Source organism: Oryctolagus cuniculus, chromosome 11 (genome assembly GCF_051225735.1).
Source record: "Oryctolagus cuniculus isolate XC-2025 breed Fujian yellow rabbit chromosome 11, ASM5122573v1, whole genome shotgun sequence".
NCBI lineage: Eukaryota > Metazoa > Chordata > Mammalia > Lagomorpha > Leporidae > Oryctolagus > Oryctolagus cuniculus.
The window spans coordinates 73022427-73043703 of NC_142877.1; the positions used below are offsets into that span (position 1 = coordinate 73022427).

Consider the following 21277-nt stretch of genomic DNA (forward strand, 5'->3'; position numbering starts at 1 on the left):
AGCTGGGATGAGAACTGGCGCCCATATGGAATGCTGGCACTGCAGGTCAGGGCTTTAACCTGCTGTGCCACAGTGCTGGCCCTTCTCTGCCCTTTCTACACAGCTTTTTGTTGACTGCTATAGGCTACTTCACCCAGACTACCTATCTAGCTGCTGTTGGATTGGGTTTGGCCAAGGGCATCCAACTCTGGATGAGAGCAGGAGAGCTCAGGCTATTTCTTGGGGCCTCTTCCCTGGTGTCAGACCTCTGCACGGCAGCTGCTTCTCCACAGCCCTTGTTCCCACGAGGCTCTCATGACCTTTCTCTCCCTTAATTTTATGCCTACAGGGTAGTCAAGTTTCCTCACTGATTCTACCCTCTGGATGCTTCTCCAAGGCAGTTAATTGAATCGCTTTAGCCCTGCCAGCCTTCTGTAAATTGTCCTTTACTTAAAATCTCTTGAGTTGAGCCATCTGGTTGGGATTTTCTTCCTTACCAGGCCATGCTGTTCTAATACTCTTTGAACCTAAGGCCATAATGCAGTTTTCCTTTGAGCTGGAAAGGAATGAACATAGATTGAGATCTTTGTGCTGGTCAATGTGATAGGTGTCTTACATGGGTCGTCTCATCGAGGAAGCCTGCAAGACAGGTGTGTTTTCATTTACTGTACAGTAAGGGAGTGGATTCAAGGCAGGCATTTGGCTGTGGCATGTGGAACTCCTACATCCATTCTGGAGCCCTTGAGTGTGAGTCCCAGTGAGACAGGGAAGCAGAGGGAGCAGCGGAGCCACCTGGGGGTAGTTCTTGTTATCTCAAGGCCTGCAGGATATGGGTTTGGCTCCTCTTTCAGCTCTGGAGATAAACAGACCCCCTACCTGGATCAGGTTCATGGCAGTTTTATGGGCCAAGTCAGAACTACGTTGCCCTCGCAGTTGGCTATATACTCATAAAGCCTAGCCTGCTCAATGACACTCCTAATGGCCTCTGAAACAGGAACCATGAGACCATATAAGGAGTGAAAAGTAGTAGTAGCTGGATGCTATGAATTCTCCATCTAGTTTCAGAAAAACCAGGAATGTTCCTCCCTTTTGTTAGAATGTACCTCCCCTTTCTTTAAACAATTCATATAATGTTGAACTAAACTGAGAGGTTGGTCTGCTCCCCTCGGAATGATGCAGTCCTGACAGTGGAGAATGTACTTTGTTTCTGAATGAAACTCTGGCTGCTTGCTATTCACTATTCTCCAGCTGACTGAGGTTTTTCTTGAGGTGAAGTTTAAAAAAAAACCTGGGTACCCAGCAGTGCATGCTTACTGTTTGGCATGACTGATCCCACTTCTTATTCCAGCTGCCTGCTAATGCACACCCTGGGACGCAGCAGTAATGACGCAAGTACTTGGGTCCTTGCCATCCATGTGAGAGACTCAGATGGAGTTCTTAGATCCTGGCTTTGGCCTAGTCAAGTCCTGGATATTGAGAGAATTTAGGGAGTGAGACAGTGGATGAGAGAGCTCCCTGTGTCTGTCTTTCTAATTTGAAACCTCAATTAATAAACAGTGCTAGACCCCACCACCACAATTTGCAATTCAGTATGGAGAGTGCTGCTCTGAGAATTTGCAGTTCTAACAAGGTCATGAGTGATACTGATGCTGCAGGTCTAGGGGCCAAACTTCAAGACACTTTGGCATAGAGGTTAAGAGATTGTATTTTAAGGTCAGATGGATCCATATGGGAGTCTGAGCTTTAGCAATCAATGGTTTTGGGCAAGTTATTTGGTCTCCTTAAGCATCAGCATCATTTCCTCCAATATACATCCAACAACTAGGTTATGTGGAGTTGAATTATGATCCTCACAGAAGACTCAGCACATAGTGCAAAATATACATGAGCCATTGTTTCTATTTGCTTTTAAATCTTGGGCAACTCCCTGGCCTTTACAGTACCCCTCCTGCCTAATCTTGTAAGGTGACAATATTTACTAACCTATATTTTAGGGCAGTTGAAGTCACGCTATAAAACAATAGCCTTATGTGCAATTTAGAAGTAAAGTTCTGAGGGGAGCAAGGCTAGGGAAAGGTTGGTTAAAAGGTACTATGTTATAGTTAGATAGGAATAAGAAACGATCATACTGGAGTTCTATTGCACAATATGGTGACTGTAGGTAAGATCAGTACTATGTATTTCTCTCAGACATGAATGCTTTCACCATAAGGAAATGGTAAATGTTTGAGAAGATACATATGTTTACTCTGATTGGATGTTATGCAATGTATACATGTATTGAAGCATCACATGACACCCCATAAATATGTATGATTTTTGTGTGAGTTAAAAAATTCTAATTATATAACATGACAATAATTGGCATTACCATGTCCAAAGAAATTGTTAAACTAAAAACACTGGAGATTACTTATATGAAATTCCTTGAAGTTAAAAATAAAATAATGGTTCACTGTTGGAATACTAATTTTTTAAAATTGGGATTTTATAAAGCTATATCTTATACATACTTCAAAAACTAAACATTTTAAATATGTTTAAATTCATTGATTTTATTTGAGAGAGACAGACTTAAATATATTGGTTCTCTTCTCAAATGCCCACAAGAGCTGGGGCTGGGGCTGGGTCAGGCAAACACTGGAAGACAGGGAGTCAATTCTAGTCTTCACATGGGCATCATGGACCCAACTACTTGAGCCATCACTGTTGCCTCCCAAGGTACATATTAGCAGGGAGAGGGAGTGGAAGTAGAATTGAGACTCAAACCTAGGCCCTCCAATTTGGAATGTTAACATCCCAAGCAGTGTCTTAACCACTGTACAAAATACCTGCCCCATATCTCATATTGAAGCAACTGATTAGATCTTAACCAGGTCAAATAAAGTGATCTGTGTTCCTTTCTTGGGTTAACTGTACAATTAGAACCAAAGTAAATTGGAGGAATATGATGAGTTTTAATTGATACAAAAGTGATTATTTCCAATGGACTTTTTAAAAAGATTTATTTATTTGAAAGTCAGAGTTACACAGAGAGAAGGAAAGGCAGAGAGAGATCTTCTATCTGCTGGTTCACTCTGCAGTTGGCCACAATGGCTAGAGCTGAGCTCATTTGAAGCCAGGAGCTTTCTCTGGGTCTTCTCACATGGGTGCAGGGGCCCAAGGACACAGGCCATTTTCTACTGCTTTCCCAGGCTGTAGCAGTGAACTGGATTGGAAGTGGAGCAGCTTGGACTAGAACCGGCGCACGTATGGGATGCTGGTACTACAGGCAGCAACTTTATCTGCTTTGCCACAGCGCCGACCCCTCCGATGTTCTGTATCAAGAAGTAAAAAATTCTGTCTAAACATGACAACTTTTACAACTTCTCCAGAGACTTCTGTCCTCTTGTGTAGCATTTCAAACAGGACTTGGAGTGTCTTCCTCCTGGTTTGGCTTTGAGAAATCTCTGCTACTGCACAAGGTCTAATACTCCTAATTGCATTTTCAGATTCTAATTCTCACCTTTAGCTTTATTCCCCAGTCTCCTCACAGCCTTCCACCAAAGCCCAAACAATAAGGCTAGGACCCTTCCTGTCACTTCTCCTTTCATCGCCGTTTTGTTTATTGCTGATGCGTCATTCTTTGAAGGTAGACTGCTGTTTCCTTCCTCAGCCATCTGCACTGTGTGAGGAAGGAACATCTACTTGGGGGAAGACTGGGTCAGCAATCACTGGAAAGTTCCTTAGGGATGAAATGTGTCTTAGCAATTGAATTCCTAAGTGTTAAGAATAGTATTATGTGATGACAGCTAGATTTAGGAATGTTCCCTGCTTCTGAACTTGGCCACTTTTAATGCTCTTTGTTTCTATAGCTGTGTTGTCATGTTTTTGGGTGGCTTTTTTTTTTTTAACCTTGGCTTCTTGGCGTGTCCTAAGACAGAAACTTCTTAGCCACCAATGGCTTAAAGCAGTACTAGAGATAGAAAACATGTCCACTCTTTTTTTGAAGAACAGATGCCAAGTTCATCCGTTAGTCAAAAGTTCCAGGAGCAAAGAGGAAAGCATTTTATACTAAGATAATTTACACAAAGGTTCTTGCACCATTACAAGTGTCAGTTATTCATGACACTTGTTAAAGACGGTAAGAATGACTTCATTCAAGGCATCAGGATCACCACAAAGGGGTCTTGCATTGGTGGACAGAGTGGGCTCAACTCCAACAAGACAAGTGGGTCTTCATGGCACAGTGGTCACTGCATGAAAACTTAGCAAGAGGAAACATCAGAGGTCAAGGGAGTTCTGGAGGAAAGCAGGCCATGGAGATGAGGTGTCAAGGAGGGTTTCACTAAACTGACAGTAAATCAGATTCTACAAAGATGGAGAAAGAATACTGAGGTTGGGGCCAAGTCAGGGCAGGGACTCGGGGGACCTGACTAAAGCTTTGGTCAAAAGGGTCTCTATCCCCATGAAACCCAGAAAAAAACCAAGCTTGGGTCAGATGAACCCTCTATCATAATAGCAAAATCTTCCTTAGGAAGTATGGGGTTGGGAGATAAGGTCGTGAGCATGGTCATAGGGTTGGCTAGGTCCTCTAGTTAGGAGGTAAATGCTTCTTAACTCCTCCTCCACAGACCCATTCCTCCATGGATTTCTCTATTGCTTAGGCCCAAGTGCTACCCTCCTATCATGAACATTCCATTCATAGGCCATGTCAAAAGTCTCTCCAGTTCTCTCAATCTATTGATAGTCAAGCTTCTGGGATGCAGGCGCTTTTATTTCATTAGTATTAATACTTTCATCATAAGCCATTAGAAAATCATGTTTTTATTTCCCTAGCCAGTATTATTTCAGCTTTAAAATCATGACTTTTGCCAAGGTAGAACTCTAAAATACAGTCTAAGACCTCCAGACGTGATACACATACATATGCGCGCACACACACACACACACACACACATATATATATATAGATGAGGATTAATCATCCAAAATGGTGAAGGCTCCACTGATGGTTCTGTCTCAGTGTTGGATGGCTCTTTCGTCCATTGACTTCTGAGTCCTTTTTATATTTGTCTGTTTACATGTAGACAGGTGCTGCCCTGTGAGTTAAAAGGAAGACCCGGTTCAATACCAGCACAATGCTATTTTGCTGTATCCCTTTTAAACTTGGGTCTTGGTTTCCTACATTGTCAATTCCAAATTGGCCCTTCCAGCTCTGACATTTTATGATTGTGGAAGATGTATCAGCAAAATTACTAAGAGATTTGTTCAAATTATAATATTCTCCTTTTAAGAGGATATTCCATCAAAACAATAGCTACTTTGGAAAAAACAATTCCAGGCTCATAGGTCAAATTGCTTTGTTAGCCTAATTATTTAAAACCAGAAATTGCTTTTAAAAGGATTGCTTTAATGGTTTAATGATTTAATTGTTGTATACAAATGTATGACTGTACATTATTCCAAAACAAAGGTTTCTGTAAGTTGTAGAAAAATGAAATACTGGAGTTGGGAAGGAGAACACTGATCTTTCAACTGAAATGTGAAGAAGGCAAAAGGGCAAAATCATAATTCAGGAAGTAGGCACAGAGGCTCTTCACCAAATGTCACACTGTCCGCTACCGTGTGAAGTGTCTCCAAAGGGCTCCTAGCGATCCAGCCAGGGTGGCACTTCTAAGAGTCCCCAGCACTGTTGGTAATAGCTGACATTTTGGTTACTAATGAACTGCAGAACTGAAAACAAGAATTTAGCTGGAGACAGTCAACCGGAGAGTCTATTATATGTACACAATACCCTGGGTAACCGACTCAGCACTTAGAGGAACAGAGGCTGAGACTACCATGCTCTTCAGAATAACGGCCTGCAAGATTGTTCTCATTTAAAAGCAGTCACTTTTGACCTTTTTCCTGAGCAGAAGGATGGCAAAAATTGATAAATGAGCAACAGGCAAACAAGACAGGACACTCTCCTTCAACAAACCAGAGTTTTATTCCTTATACGGGTGAGAATGTGTGCAAAATTATATAGGTTTTTTGGCACCATTACAAATATGAAAATATATTTAGCAAATACATAATTTAAATAGAAAGACTAATGGAGTTTGTTTCAAATAGAGTTGTTAGAAACACAATATGGGTAGATGCTATAGTGAAAATAAAACTAGAATCATCCACTGTCAGATTTTCAGATAGAGAATAAATGACATTAAAAATATAAAAGTGCTCTATTATAGAACATAATAAATTGGATTGCTGGAGTTATTTACATTATTTATGCCCCACACAAGGCACAGCCAGACGAACCTCCCTGGACAATAGTAGTATTGGACACTGACTATCTGATATCCAAAGTATCAGGCCAGGAGCAATTTCCACTCAAAGTATATGTAGACTGTCTACTAGCTATGAACTCATCCCTACAAGGTAGGAGTAGTGAAGAGATTAAAGACCTGGTCCGTGTCCTTGAAGAATTTACAAGGAGTCTTGCATGGATGACCGGACATGAGAGTTCTCTTCAAGATCTTGGTGCAATCTCTTGTGCATGTGGCGGAGACCAGGAAACTCCATGAAGACTGATGCAGACGCTCCCACCAATAACAGACGCTACACTGTCCAACTCTGCCACAGACTCCTAATGCCAACATTACATGGTCCTCTCTTGATGGGGTACTTACTTAGGCACAGTTATTAAAACACAACATCTTAAGCATGACAAATCTTGCTTTGAGGGTGAGGATAGTATTTCTTAAAAGAAATTACTTAAGGCAGAAAACAGCCATAACTAACCACTCTTGTGATTATTCCAGAAGAGACACATTGCACTTGTCTGACATTATTCACAGCTTTGAATAACTTATTTTGTTGTCTTATATAAGACCATGTGCATTGGCATATAGGCTATATAAATAATCATTGGTAACTCTGTTAATGGATCTTTTCTATCATGTAAATCTTTATTTTAGGATCATTCACCAACAATTTCCTTATTTAATGAATGTATCCATAAAAACAATCTTAAAAAAATAAAATGCATACATTTATTCTGAAGGAGCCTCCCTACAAGTGAAGAGTATTCTTTTAGCCAAAAACATTTCCATTGCTAGAAACATTTTTAGAACAGAACAGATTTTTGCTGTTATCATGGCTGCATCAAATGTTATCCTGCATTTTAACTAAAATGGCCAAACATTTTCCAAGTCATCAAGAATATAAAGGACTGTGCATCCAAAATGCCAAACCCAATAGATTTAGATACCTGGTTAATTCACAAAACTAAATAGATCAGTTCAGTTGCTTAATTGCTAAATCATCTGGCCATCACAGCTGGACCAAAAGGCAATATGTTATAAAGGAAATAAATACATGACAAGGCTTTCAAAGAACCTTCTGGCCACCCAGAAGAAATGTCCTTTTACATTTCTGACAGCTGATTAGATTCCTTCTTTCAAATATTTCCCCCTTTTTCATTTGCTTTCTGCACTCATAATTTACACATTTTCCTTTGATATGAAACATTCTTTGAATACTTGATGTGATTCTAAGTCTCACATTAAAAATACTCAGAAAAGTCAAAATGGCAAGGAGGGCATTTTCTACTTTAGCTCTCATCCAGGAATGAGGTAGGGTTAGGGCTTGCTACTGTCATTTGGAAGGGAATTAGTCACTGCTTCCTGCCATTCGATCCTGGCCAATCTTTCCTCAGTGAAATGGAACCAAGAAACCCCTTAAACTGAATCCACAGACAAGCAGTGTGTTACCTATTGGTTTTCACTAGGTCAGGCTTGGTCTAGCCAACAAGTTGAACTAACACTCTAGAGCACCCTAGATTAGAGTGTAATTTGCTGAAACACAGACCTAGTAGCTTTATGATTTCACAATTCCAACCTCAAAGAACTCTTAAGAGGCAAAGTACATGAGAACTTAGTATATGGCTAAGAATTTTTTGTAAAGGGTAAGGAGAAGGCTTAATGTAAGAATCTGGATCTGTAGACACCAAGGCAAGAGAACCAGTGAAGTGAACCATGTGATATCTATTTTTGTACTGCTGGACATCTGCTAAATGGTTTCATATTTTCTCATGCCATTTCTGGCTCTCTTCCAAAATTACATTAATTAAAGACCCTCCCAAATAAAATTTCCCCCAAATATATGTACTGTGAGCATTTTTGTAGTTAAAAATCATGTTCATCTCCCTTATAATATGGAGCCTATGAAATTATGTTAATAGTATAAAGAGATAAAATGAACAGAAAATAAAAATCCCATGCCAGTGGCCAGGCAGCCATAATCAACAGGGAGAAGAGGGATAAGTAGTGAAATAGTGAGACTCAGGAGTGTTAAGAGATGTAGCATTATCCAGGCCAAATATGTGCAAGTCCAGGCAGAGAGACAAGCCTTTGAGAGACCTGATTCAAGAGCTGAAAACTTGGCTGCATTCCAAAGAAAAACAGAATAATACAAAATTGATTTAATTAGAAGACATTAAAGGAGTTAATTATAAAGAATTTGGACAAATAATTATTAAGATGCAAGATGAGACTTCCAAGATTTGAAGCCCAAAAGCACTTTGAAGTCTGATGATTAAAGTGTACCACACAGGTGCATAGACAGGCTGCCCACCAAGACAGGAAATGGAGTGTTTATCAAGACATAGCACATGATGCGATTAAATAAAAACATTCTATTGAGCTGAGTGTCAAGGAAACCTTCCCCACCCCCACCCTTGCCCCTTAAATGTGATGAATAGATCAGCCAGATTATGTATTTAGTCTTCCTGGGAATGACAGGAAACAGTAAAATATTTGTTGCTAAGGAGATTTAAAATTAGGAGTAGAGTAGGGATAACTATTTCCTGGATTAGACTAAAAAAATGCACAATTTTCTCTTGTTACGTTCATTTCCATAATTCTGATTCCACCCCAGATGTTGTCAGAGTATGTGAGTGATATTTACTGTTGCAAATGTGTAGGTTTTTTTTTTTTGGTTTTAATTCTCTGCAAAGAATCGCTCTTTGATCTACATCCAGTGGTTTGTTACTGCAGCAGCCTCAGCACTTGGCAGTGTGTGACCAATGGAAGGCCGCCTCTATCCTAGACTGACTTGGTTAGCTCATTTCTTTGCTGGGGTCCTCTGTAAAGCTCAGCTGAAAATAGTAAAAACAATCCTAACTTTATTGTAATACATTCTCTTTATACAAGTAGAAATACATAGAATCTGAAACAATATCTAGCAAGGTGCAGCCACTTCACTATGTCTCTGAATGCCTCTGTTTTCTAGGCATTTATGAGCTTTGCATAGATCAACATTAGTTAAAGTTGTTTTCTTTTTTAGTATAGGAAAGACGATTCCTAATAGACAGTATACGTCATTAAGTCTGACCTCTGTCTTCTCCTCGGAATTCATCTGCCACATTTACGTGTATTTGTCCCTTTCTAGAAGGCCCTCTGAACTTCTGTGAGGTTCTCTCATGAAGAACCAAAGCCCAACACCTGTCATTTTGTAAGAGCATGGAGTTCTGTGAAACTGAAAACTTGAATCCTTTAAATACTCTTCACATTCATTAGGATTTATTTTACTAACTTGAAATAACCCTGGAAAATTGCCTAGATTGGGTCTAGAGTTATCTAATTATAAACACCTAATTATCTTAAGTATAGCTGATGATTTTCTTATGCCAACTACATTCTCATAGTATGAGCATTACCTTCAGGACTCTATATTTCAAAGTATGTACTTGTGTTACATATCAGTCTTTCTACAGATGAAACCGTGAGATCAACAACCTTGACCTCCAGTGTCTAAGTTTATCACCAGAAACATCGGTGGGGGAAAAGGGCACACAGCTCTAGTTCCTTTTGTCTGATAGTCATGACTCCCTACTGATGACTGCTGAATCTTCCCAGGAAGAGTATTAGAACCGGACTTGATGTGGGTAATGCCCATTTCAAACTCACTGACATTTTTCTAGTGAAAATAAGGCACAGATATTCAAGATAAATTTGGAGTACATAGTGCTTTTTATAGTAAGCGCTACATTAGCTGACCACTTGATATTTTGACCTCACTGATTGACTAAAAAAGTCTTTTGGGAAATTTTAAACCAAGAACACCAAGTTTTGGCTTTTGCTCTTTGTTTTTAAATTGACTATATATGATGTTTAGAGACGCTTCTATAAAAATATTGGCATTGGGTCCTTTAACCAGGAGCATAACCTGCCACTGTAATCTTCTAAGGAGGAAACCAGGTATGATTGGCAGAACTGACTTTGCCAGGAATGCGGACCCTGGGAAGTGAGACAGACTAGTGTGTGTCCATAAACCAACACACATGCTCACACTCCACACCTGGAAACCAGCGAGATAATCATTAATCACTACCAGGGAGACTCTGCAGGTTAGACTTCTGCTCAGGGGTGCAGCCAGTATTCTTCTTAACACAAAGGCATTCATCACTGCTGCTTGGATCACTTTCTATCAGAACCCTCAATCCTAACATCCGGGCTTGTGCTAAGTTAGCTCTTGAGCTGCCCATTTTTCTCTGTCCTTGGCAAGAGAAAGGAGCAAGAACAGCACAGGTGGGCATAACCACTCAGCTCAGCTTTGTGCTGCCTTTTTCTCTCTCATCCCTTTTGTGTTCTAATAGCAGATGGATCATTTTTGGATCTTGAGACGCATGGGACAGCAATGCAGCAAAGCTCACCATACCATGTGCACTCAGTAGTCCCGCCTTTTATGTTGTCCAGTGAATATCAAGTCAGATACAAAACAGGATCCAAGGATTATCTCTGCAACCACCTCCAGACACAGGTTGAATTAGCTTATGTAGAACAAGTCATGAATACTTTAGTGTGGAAAAATAGTATTATATAAAGCTTAATATTAAACATTATGAAAAAATACATATTTACAGAAGAAACTACAAAATACAACTATGTACAATAATATCTGTTACCTTTAAATTACATAAATTCTTTAAAATTCTCCAGATTAATAAATTATACATAGTATCAACAGAAATAGCTGGCACCTCTGTAGGGCATGAAGCAGGTTTTTAAGAAATCACACAGTGAATAATTGTTATCCAGATCTTCCGGTACATTCTTAATGCCTTGAATAGACTGCATCTGAAAGGAAGGGCATTGTAATTAGAGATGGCGGTAGGGGGTATCACGCTTGTTTGTTCTGTTGATGAGAATCACAAGTGGGAAAGACCTGCAGAAACAAGGAAGGCTCAGTATGGCTTAGGATGAGACCAGCTCTTAGGGGGCGCCAGGTCGTTCCATTTAGAAATGGAGATGATCAGACTGGGAAGGTCCTGGTGAGGTAAGGCTACTACCTTCCCTGGTTTCAGAGAAGAGGTAACTGGCCCAGGGAGGCAGAGTGACTCACTCAGGGTTAAACAGTTTGTTAATGCTAGTTAGCTCCAGCGCTCCTCTTTTTAACTTTATTTTTTAACTTTTATTTAATATAAATTTCCAAAGTACAGCTTTTGGATCACAGTGGCTTTTTCCTCCCTATAACCTTCCTCCCACCTGCAACCCTCCCATCTCCTGCTCTCTCTCCCATCCCATTCACATCAAGATTCATTTTTAATTATCTTTATATACAGAAGATCAATTTAGTATATATTAAGTAAACATTTCAACAGTTTGCACCCACACCGAAACACAAAGTGTAAACTACTGTTTGAGTACTAGTTATAGCATTAATTCAAATTGAGCAACACATTAAGGACCGAGATCCTACATGGGGAGTAAGTGCACAGTGACTCCTGTTGTTGATTTAACAATTGACACTCTTGTTTATGACAAGAGCCTCGGGTGATTACTGATGCCATGAATTGCAAAGGCTATGGAAGCCTTTTGAGTTCACAGACTTTCGATCTTATTTAGACGAGGTCATAGTCAAAGTGGAAGTTCTCTCCCTTCAGAGAAAGGTACCTCCTTCTTTGATGGCCCATTCTTTCCACTGGGATCTCACTCACAGAGATCTTTCATTTAGGTTATTTTTTTTTTCCACAGTGTCTTGGCTTTCCATGCCTGAAATACTCTCATGGGCTTTTCAGCTGGATTCGCATGCCTTGAGGGCTGATTCTGAGGCCAGAGTGCTGTTTAGGACATCTGCCATTCTATGAGTCTGCTGTGTATCCTGCTTCCCATGTTGGATCGTTCTTTCCTTTTTAATTCTATCAGTTAGTATTAGCAGGCACTAGTCTTGTTTATGTGATCCCTTTGACTCTTAATTCTATCATTATGATCATTTATGAACTGAAACTGATCACTTTGACTAGTGAGATGGCATTGGTACATGCCACCTTGATGGGATTGAATTGGAATCCCCTGACACGTTTCTAACTCTACCGTTTGAGGCAAGTCCGATTGAGCATGTACTGAACTGTACATCTCCTCCCTCTTATTCCCACTTATATTTAACAAGGATCATTTTTCAGTTAAATTTAAACACCTACGAATAATTGTTAGAGTTCAACCAATAGTATTAAGTAGAACAAAAAAAAAATACTAAAAGGGATAAAGTATTAAGTTGTTCCTCAACAGTCAGGACAAGGGCTGAACAAGTCACTGTTTCTCATAGTGTCCATTTCACTTCAACAGGTTTCCTTTTTGGTGCTCGGTTAGTTGTCACCGATCAGGGAGACCATTTTGTCCCCCAAAGGGACAAATATCATATGTTCTCTCAGCGTTCCTATTTGAATCCCAACCTTAAGGGATCTGGTGGTTATCCTTTTCTATCCCATGGTATAACTCCTTCTATAGATTACTCTAGAAAAAGACTCAAAGAAATCAAAACAAGACAAAGGGATCTCTATGACCTTCCATCCTGGAGTTCCTTAAAGAATCTGATGTGCAAAAACCTTCATTTACTGTACAGATAAATTAAGGGGTAATTATTTACAACACAAAGGATGCTTTGATTTGCAAAGGATTCTCTAAATAGCTCTCTGCTTTACAGTCTATTAACTATTTAACACACTGGGTGGGTGGCTCTAAGAAAGTTCTTCAAAAAGTTCATGGAAAATGCATATGGTGAATAAATTATGCATGGATTTCAACGTCGTTTGCACCAAAATAAACATCTCAATTCCATTTTTTTCCCCATGAACTTGTTGAAGTTCCCTTGTATATGTATAGAGGCCAGAGGACAAAAATGTTAGCAGACTCTGACAATTGAAGGTCTTTGAAACGGGTACAGCACAGTTCTAAAATAATGCTTGTCAGAGAAAACCGATCTGACTTAAACACAGATTTCAGCCCACAAGACAAGGACCAGAGCCCTCTGCCAACTTAGATCTTCTCTCTGTTGGTTCACTCCCTAAATAGCCACAACAGCCAGGGCTGGGCCAGGCCAAATGCAGGAGCCTGGAAATCCATCCTGGTCTCCCATGTGATTGGCAGGCATCTAGGTACTTGGGCCATATTCTGCTGTCTTCCCGGGTGCATTAGCAGGAAGCTGGATGGAAGCAGAGTAACTGAGACTCCAATGGGCACTCAGATACTAGATGCCAGCATCACAAGTGGTGGCTCTATCCAGTGTGCCATATGCCAGCCCTTTGTCAATTATTGCTCCATATAAAGTGTATGAAGCTGTTCTACTTATATTTTCATGGAAAAGTGTTACATGCTGGTATATGTGTATTGGGGTGGTGGTGGTGCTGCTGCCAAGTGTCTGTGCTAGCATTAAGACACAGTGTAGGCCAGCGCCCTGGCTCAATAGGCTAATCCTCCACCTGTGGCGCCGGCACACTAGGTTCTAGTCTCAGTCGGGGTGCCAGATTCTGTCCCGGTTGCTCTTCTTCCAGTCCAGCTCTCTGCTGTGGCCCGGGAGTGCAGTGGAGGATGGCCCAAATGCTTGGGCCCTGCACCCGCATGGGAGACCAGGAGAAGCTCCTGGCTCCTGGCTTCAGATCGGTGTGGTGCGCCGGCCACAGCATGCTGGCTGCAGTGGCCATTGCGGGGTGAACCAACGGAAAAGGAAGACCTTTCTCTCTGTCTCTCTCTCACTGTCCACTCCCCCCCCCCCCAAAAAAAAAGACACAGGGTAGAACTCCTGTGTCCCACATCCATGTGCCTGGTTAATGCTCCCCCACCCCATCCCAAATCCCTAATTCCAGCTTCCTGTTAGTGTAAACCCTGGGAGGCACCAGGTAATGGCTCAAATGCGTGGGTCACTGCTGCCATGTAGCAGACCTAGATGGAGTTCCAGGCTCCTGGTTTTACTCCCACCCATGCCCCCATAAGTATTTGGGGAATAACTCAGTGGATAGGAGTTCTTTGTCTATCTCTCTCATCTCTGCCTCTTAAATAATAACAATTAATTGTCCCATGCACATTCTAGAAAATTTAGAAAATAAGGTGGAAGAGAATATACTTTTCTATTGGTCAAGAATTCTGTTTCACACCTGTATTTCATTTTTCTTCTCTGAATTCTGTTTTCTGCTTTTGTTTACAAGTGTAGGACTGTTAGTATAAAATCCTCAAATATCTTTATTAATGACTGCATCATATTCTAACATTGCACTGTGGTGGACTTCATCCTCTATTGTTAAAGTTGGCATGTTTCACTCACACTTAACTGAAAATTGTTGTGCTTCAAGCCTTTTTTTTTTTTTTTTTTGTAACTAAGGTTCCGGAGAAATACCTGTCTTGGGTCTGAAGATAGGGTTCTGATATTTGACTGTCAAATTCTTCTACAAAAGGACTTTACAATTTGAACTTGGAATTGTGATTTCAGTACACACTGCCTAGGAGTAAGGCTCATTGCTTGGAATAGAAATATTAAGAAACATTAATAGTGGAGGGCATGTGAGACTGGGTGTGAGGAGCTACCACACGTTTGCTGCTCAAATGTGGGAGCCCCCTCCCCACTTGGCCTTGGGTCCCTGTTGCCGCTTTTGGTGGGGGACCTTCTGGGTGGAAGACGAAATGAGTGGAGTGAGGTTGGAAGAGCTGCACCAGTGGTTTCCAGACTGACACTCTCTTGAGAAATAAGTTAGTGGGGCAAGTTCCTACCTCTGTGATACTCTGGATTCACATTCTCGTAGATGGGAAACAAGGGGTTTTCTTGTTCGCTCCGTAGTTTTCTTGCTCTCAGGACATCTCTTACACACTGATGTAAGTATACATATTGACACTATGGAAAAGGAGGAGACATGTCAGTAGGAGAACCTTTTGCTTTCTTTATGCAAAAGAAAGGAGAGAGGGTCACACAACACCGACAGTGGTGACATTCTTCATAGTTAGCTAACATTTTGGTCATTGGTTCACTAATGGTCTCTGGTACATGAAGGAATGATTGCTTTTTAAATTACCACTGCAAAGAGAATAATGGTAATAGGCAGAGACTGGTGTTCGTTCGTTCTTTTTACGTGCATGCATACATATCCAGGATGTTCTATGAGTGCCTAGAATGATGTCTGTTCCTTTCAAATTAAATTGAAGAATGAATGACAGTGTGCTACATACATTACAGAAATTATCTCATAAATGATTTCAACACCTCAGGAAGTAGATATACAAACTGAGATTCAGATGTTAAGCAATTAGATAGCAAAAAGAGTCTGATCTCAATGTTTACATATCCTTTCCCTGTACCAGTTTTTTTGATGAATCTTAATTTTATTACATTAATAAATGAGAAAGTGTTTTCACTGAGTACTCTGATGTTTTGTTCTCTTTTGGGAATCTGGAGAGAAAGAGGAGATGCGCACAATAAATCCCTTTGGACTGTCAGTTATTTGAATGCAGAGTTAGCATCTTATCCATTTCTGTTCTCTTAGCATCCAAGTCTGGCACACGGAAGAATCTCAAAGACATTGACTGATTGAGGAGAACTACAGAGGATTGCCCAGGGAGGGTGACCCACCTGTCAGCTGTGTGGCAATTAACTACTTTTGAAATATAAACAAATATAAAAGAATTAATGCTTTAGTGACCACAAAACCACCATAAAGACCTCTACCACCACCAGCTTCTCAGTCCTAGACTCCAGTCTTGAACATTTGGCCCTCCTCCTTCCTGCCAGTTGAGCTCTGAAAAAGGAAATAGATGTCTGGTGGGACCTTAGTGCTTGGTCTTGGGCTCCTCGGAGTTACAGAGCAACTGCTCAGAGCCCCAGAAGTGAGGAGGCCATAAGGGAAGCAAACATCAAGTGAGGGTGAGTGGACTTGGCTGGCCTCCACTGAAATCTCAAGACTTCTTGGAATCTCCATTTCCCCATCTGTAGAACAAGGGGGCCAAGCGCTCTCACAGCCAACATCCTTTGTCTACTGAAGGACATGAGGCTTCCTGTTGATGTCAGATGACTATTGAAAGATACTTAGTGTGTTTGGAAGGTTTGAGATAGAAAATGGGGCTATAACAATTTTTAAAGTGGACAAATAGTTATTTTGTGTATTGGTAACAGGCACTATCCCTGATTAGAAGCTAGTTTTGATAATCTATTCATGGGACTTTAGGTCTGGTATAATCAACAAATTAGGACATATTAAGAATGCAAATCAATGATAAGTGAGGTCTACCTTAATATAAGTTACTACTCTTGGCTTTTCCATTCAGACCCTGCTTATGAATATTTTATGCCACTTCAATCTGGAAAATTTCAGGAAAGTACTATCCTGAGAATGGGTGTTAGTACAGAGCAGTCTATTTTTACCATCTTAAAAGTGACCCTCCAAATTAGACCAACATCTTACTGACTCATTACCCAAAAAATATTTTCAATTCTACTAGAATAATAAAATTACTTTGGGGTCTTAGAGCTAAGCTGTCATGAACCCAACTATATCTCTGATATGGCCTATTAATAAATTCTTCAACAATGATCCACCATGGGCTTTGAAACTAGTTAATAACCATTGATTTGCCTTGCCTTAAATACAAATACTTATTTTCCCAATAGAATGGCCCTTTGAAAATGATTACTACCAAAACCATCATATTGTTAATGAGCTCCTCATTTTTTTCTTAATGAAAAGTAGATAAAGTCTGACATATGAACCTCAGATCATAAAAGATCAATTTTTGTTAAATTGATAGTGCCTTGGTTTGGTATCAACTCATTCAGTTCCATTCAGTTTCATCAATGTGTATAATTCGGGATGATTTTTCAGAGTGTTGCACTTAATAGCCATTCATTGTCCCTTAGTGCATGGCTAACCAGAAGGGCAGATGTGAACAAATGACTTGTAGGTTGATAAAACGTAAGATACATTGTGTATAAAGCTTCATACAGAAGAGGAAGTCTCTAGGTTCACTTTGTGGGGAGAGAAAAGCTGACATGCATAAGACTTTAAGCAACAGTCAGGACACTTCAAATGAGAGAGAGAACACGAAAGTGCAGGCCTTCTATGGGAACAGTGAGAAGACTGAAAAGCTGAAAGGAAAGGGGTAAGGTCATGGGAAGCCCTCCGGGCAATCTGCCAAGTGGGAGCTGAGCTTCTAGCCCTGTTGCAGTCCCTTGTTTCCTTCTCTAGAGAGGTAGATGAGAGACTGACAGATTGCACCTGTTGTTCTTCAAGTTACTGCTTTGTCTTGAGTTTCTGAGTCTGGCTGTAGACTTGCCCTAAGGCAGACAAAAATAAGGGACAGGCTTGCAAGTCCCTTGTTTAATGCCTCTTTGTTTAGAAACCCTTTCTGGTTTATATAGTCATTAAAAATTGTGAAGACCTGCATTTTTTGCATTCCAAATGAAGACAGAAAAAAGTTGATGTCAAAGGTCACCATGGGCCCAGAAAAACAACATAAAGGAGTCAGAATGCTCTTCCTTCTCTGCTGGAACAAGTGCTGAGCTTCAGGTTACAACTTTCTGCATCCTCTTCCATTTTTAAAAGAGCCAGGCATGCTCTCAAGGATTTTGAGGGTGTAGAAGAAGCCCAACTGTCAGAGGTTTAAAACAAGACATATGACACCTAGATATTATTTGAGGTTGTATTTAATTTAGTAAAAAGTGGGGAGGGTAAGTGGGAGAGAGACAATTTCAATCTTACCACAATATTTATTTCCTTACAATGTAAAGAATCAAAGTTGATTCTGGCCTGGAAGAGAAAACTCTTTAGTAGATCCCTAAACAGGAGGTATGGGTAGTATCATGCCCTGAAGATGGAGAAGTTGGGGCTAGAAGAATGGGGCTAGAAGTAGAGGCTGAATGACAACACAGCAGTGGTGAGCTTTCCAAGTTGACGTGGTCAGTGAGGGAGCTATGGTGGTGGGTGGTGGTGGTGATGATGATGCTAGGGAATTGTTAGGGCAGAAGCTGGAGGCACTCTATCATGTCCGCTGAGATTTGATGGAGGGACGTGCAAGGGTGGTGGTGGCAATGTGGAGGGACTAGAACCAAGAAAAAGACTTTGTGACTGCTTGTATGTGGGACCTGGAGGAAAAGAAGTCCGCTCTCTGTCTTGGGCAAACAAATGAATGGCAATACTGCTAGTGCAAGTGAAAGGCAGGGGCAGGAGGGCTTTTGTTTTCGTTGTTTTTGAGTTTAAAGAAAGTAAGTACAGTTTTGGACTTCTTGAGTTTGAAATGACTGCAAGCTTCCAGGTAGAACTGTCTGGTAGGCAGGTATTTAGCGGAATGCTTGAGGAGGAGCATTGGATTTGGGAAAGATGAGTGTGGGCCTGGTTTTGAAACAACAGCACAAAGAATGAAGAGTGAGAGAAGGAACAGGACAGAACCTTGGGGAACTCCAATGTTGAGAAGGCAAGCTGGGGAACAAGGCCACTCAATCCTGACAGGCAGGTGGAGGAGGAGATGAAAAGAGAAAAGTAGGAGTTATTTCTGGAGAGAAGGAGTTGACCTCTGCTCGGAGAGTCAGCCCTTGGTTTTCACAGTAGTGGCCCTTCTCTTTCCCAAATGCATCTTCACAGTTGTGGACAGGTGCATGAAAGTGGTACATGTCTGACAGCAACTAGGGAGCTTCAACACAGACGCACATATCCGTCCCCTTCCCCCCCACTGCTTGAGACTACTATCAATGTGATCTCTTCCTCTCCCCTAAATTACAGATAAAGTGGGTTGAGTTTGTGGAAGTAACAAACTAATAATGAAAAACTGACTTTTAAGTGACATAAATGCAGGATATTTGTTCCTTTGATAGATTCAGAAAAGAGAGATGATATAGAGGACAGTAAATTCCTACTCTCCACGAATTTGCAGTCTTCGGGAGGGAACTGATGCATAACAAATATGATCCCAGGTTATTCGAGATTATATAGGACATAGAGGGGACTTCAAAAGCTTGATGAAGAGTGGGTATGTTTTGCCTGGCAGGTAAGATACTGCATCCCACACTGGAGTACTGTAGGTCTGGTTCTCAGATCTGGCTCCTCACTCTAGCTTTCTGCTAATGCAGACCTAAGGAGGCAGCAGTGATGGCTAAGATATCTGAGTTCCTGCCACCCAAGTGGGAGAGACCTGGATTGAGTTTCCAGCATTGGCTTTGACCCAACCTAAGCCTGGCCACTGTGGCCATTTAGAGTGTGCCAGTGCATGGGGGCTCTCTGTGTGTTTGTCACTCAAGTAAAGAAAGAAAAAAATGAAGTTCATGGAAAATATGTATTATGAAAAAGCTGCATAGATGTCAAAAAATTATGCACTAAAACAAATTGATATTTTAATTGCATTTTACACAAATTTTCTGAAGCCCCATTGTAATTGTAAAATCCCTAATGAAATAACAGAGCTGCCCATCAGCCACCTATGGCTGCTAAAACATTAAGTGAAAGCTTGATGGGGAACACCATGACACATGGTACAGACTGACGCCCCCTGAACCCAGTGTCAACTGCACTGCACTGACAGACACAGCCAGGGGGATCTCCCACCTGAGGTGATGCAACAGGATGTATTCAACATCACCCAGGATGCATCATGGTGGCAGAACTTGTACTTCATCAAGCCCCTGACAAAAACCATGAGGAATAGAGGCACATGTCACCACCCCGAAAAGGGATTAAAAAGATACTTCAACCTAATGACAAGTGTAGATTTTGTTTGGATTCTAATGAAAACCAACTTCAATTTTTTTAAAAACCCCTTTTTGAGATAACATATTTATATACTCCCTGGATTGGAGGATGTTTTGGAATTCTAAAGTTGTGAGGTGTGATAATGGCATTGGGATCATGCTGCTGAAGAGTGCTTGTCTGTAAGATAAGGAAGTATTGAGGACTGAAATAATACGATAAGTAGGATTTACTTAAAAATATTCCGGCAGGGTCAGGGGGTGAGGGAAGAGTGGCTGTGGCTGATCACTGCAGAAATTGCAATTAGAACATGGAAACTCATTGTACTGTTGTCCCTAGCTTTGTGTAGTTTAAAATCATTTCATAATAAAACACTCAATCATTTCATAATAAGACACGGTGGAGCCACTATTACAACTAAAGTGCTCTCAGCCCAGGACAGCAGTGCTGACGGAGTATCAGAGAGGGCACTGCCTGCAGGAGGCAGTGATGCCGGTGTTTTTGCCAAACTGGCTGCAGACTAAGTTGTGCAGGATATTAACATGTGCTGCACAAGGAAGGAGTTCAAGGGAAAGAGTGGCTTGGGGAACAGTGGGTTTGACACAGATCAAGAGAAACCTTTGCTGCAGTACACGCCTGTTTGGGGCAGCACTGCCATCTGTGCTGTTGCCCTGAGTACTGTGATTGAGAGGGGAAACAGCAGCATGCAGAAACTTCTACCTTTTTGACAAAGGGTTTCTTTTTTTTAATACTTATTTTTGTAAAGGTACAGAAGGTTTTCCAGTTGGGGAACACATGGGTAAGAGAACTTGAACCTTAGACATTTTATGCAGAGGAGTGATGCTCTTGGTCTGCGTGGGGGCACAGACTGACCCTGAGCTTGTGAGCAGTGGATTTGGTCCACAGGGGCTAGCATTCCTGAGAACAGGGTTCAAGTCCACTCGGTCCACTTCATGGCCATGGTGCAAAGCCCTTTACCCTCTGGACCTCGGTTGTCTGGCTTGGAAATAGAATATAATAATACCTTTCTTATTTGGTTATTATGAAAATTTAATGAGATAACATGTTCAGAAATGCCCTGCAAATGTCAAAGCACTGTACCAAGGGAAGCATTAGCCTTGGTAATTGACAGAACACTCTCTTGTTGTCTCCAGCCATGGGGGTGCAGCCACAGAGGACAGAGCTGGGGGAGAGAAGAGATCGGAATCTTCTTCCTCTTCCCTAAAAGTGATCTCCCAGATGGGCTGGCCTCGCCATGCCGCCGCGAATAATACACTGATAATAAAAAAAATGAACCTTCCTTCCTACCTACATGAATTCTTTTCTGAGCTGGGCAAC

General features: G+C 41.1%; 1 protein-coding gene and 1 long non-coding RNA gene across 7 annotated transcripts in view; one reads left to right on the plus strand and one right to left on the minus strand.

Annotated features, from left to right (window-relative positions):
- The window catches only part of LOC149123527 (uncharacterized), a 98038-nt gene that overhangs the window by 31984 nt on the left and 44777 nt on the right, over positions 1-21277 (plus strand). The gene's annotated exons all lie outside the window — the stretch shown is intronic.
- Positions 5932-21277, minus strand: part of PTPRB (protein tyrosine phosphatase receptor type B) — a 141697-nt gene continuing 126351 nt past the window's right edge. For both annotated transcript variants that reach the window (XM_008256785.5, XM_051845665.3), the window contains 2 exons: positions 14988-15108; positions 5932-11084 (listed from right to left, as the gene is read on the minus strand). In XM_008256785.5, coding sequence (XP_008255007.4) covers positions 11062-11084; positions 14988-15108 — 144 coding nt within the window. In that variant the 3' untranslated portion in view covers positions 5932-11061. The remainder of the gene's footprint in view (positions 11085-14987; positions 15109-21277) is intronic.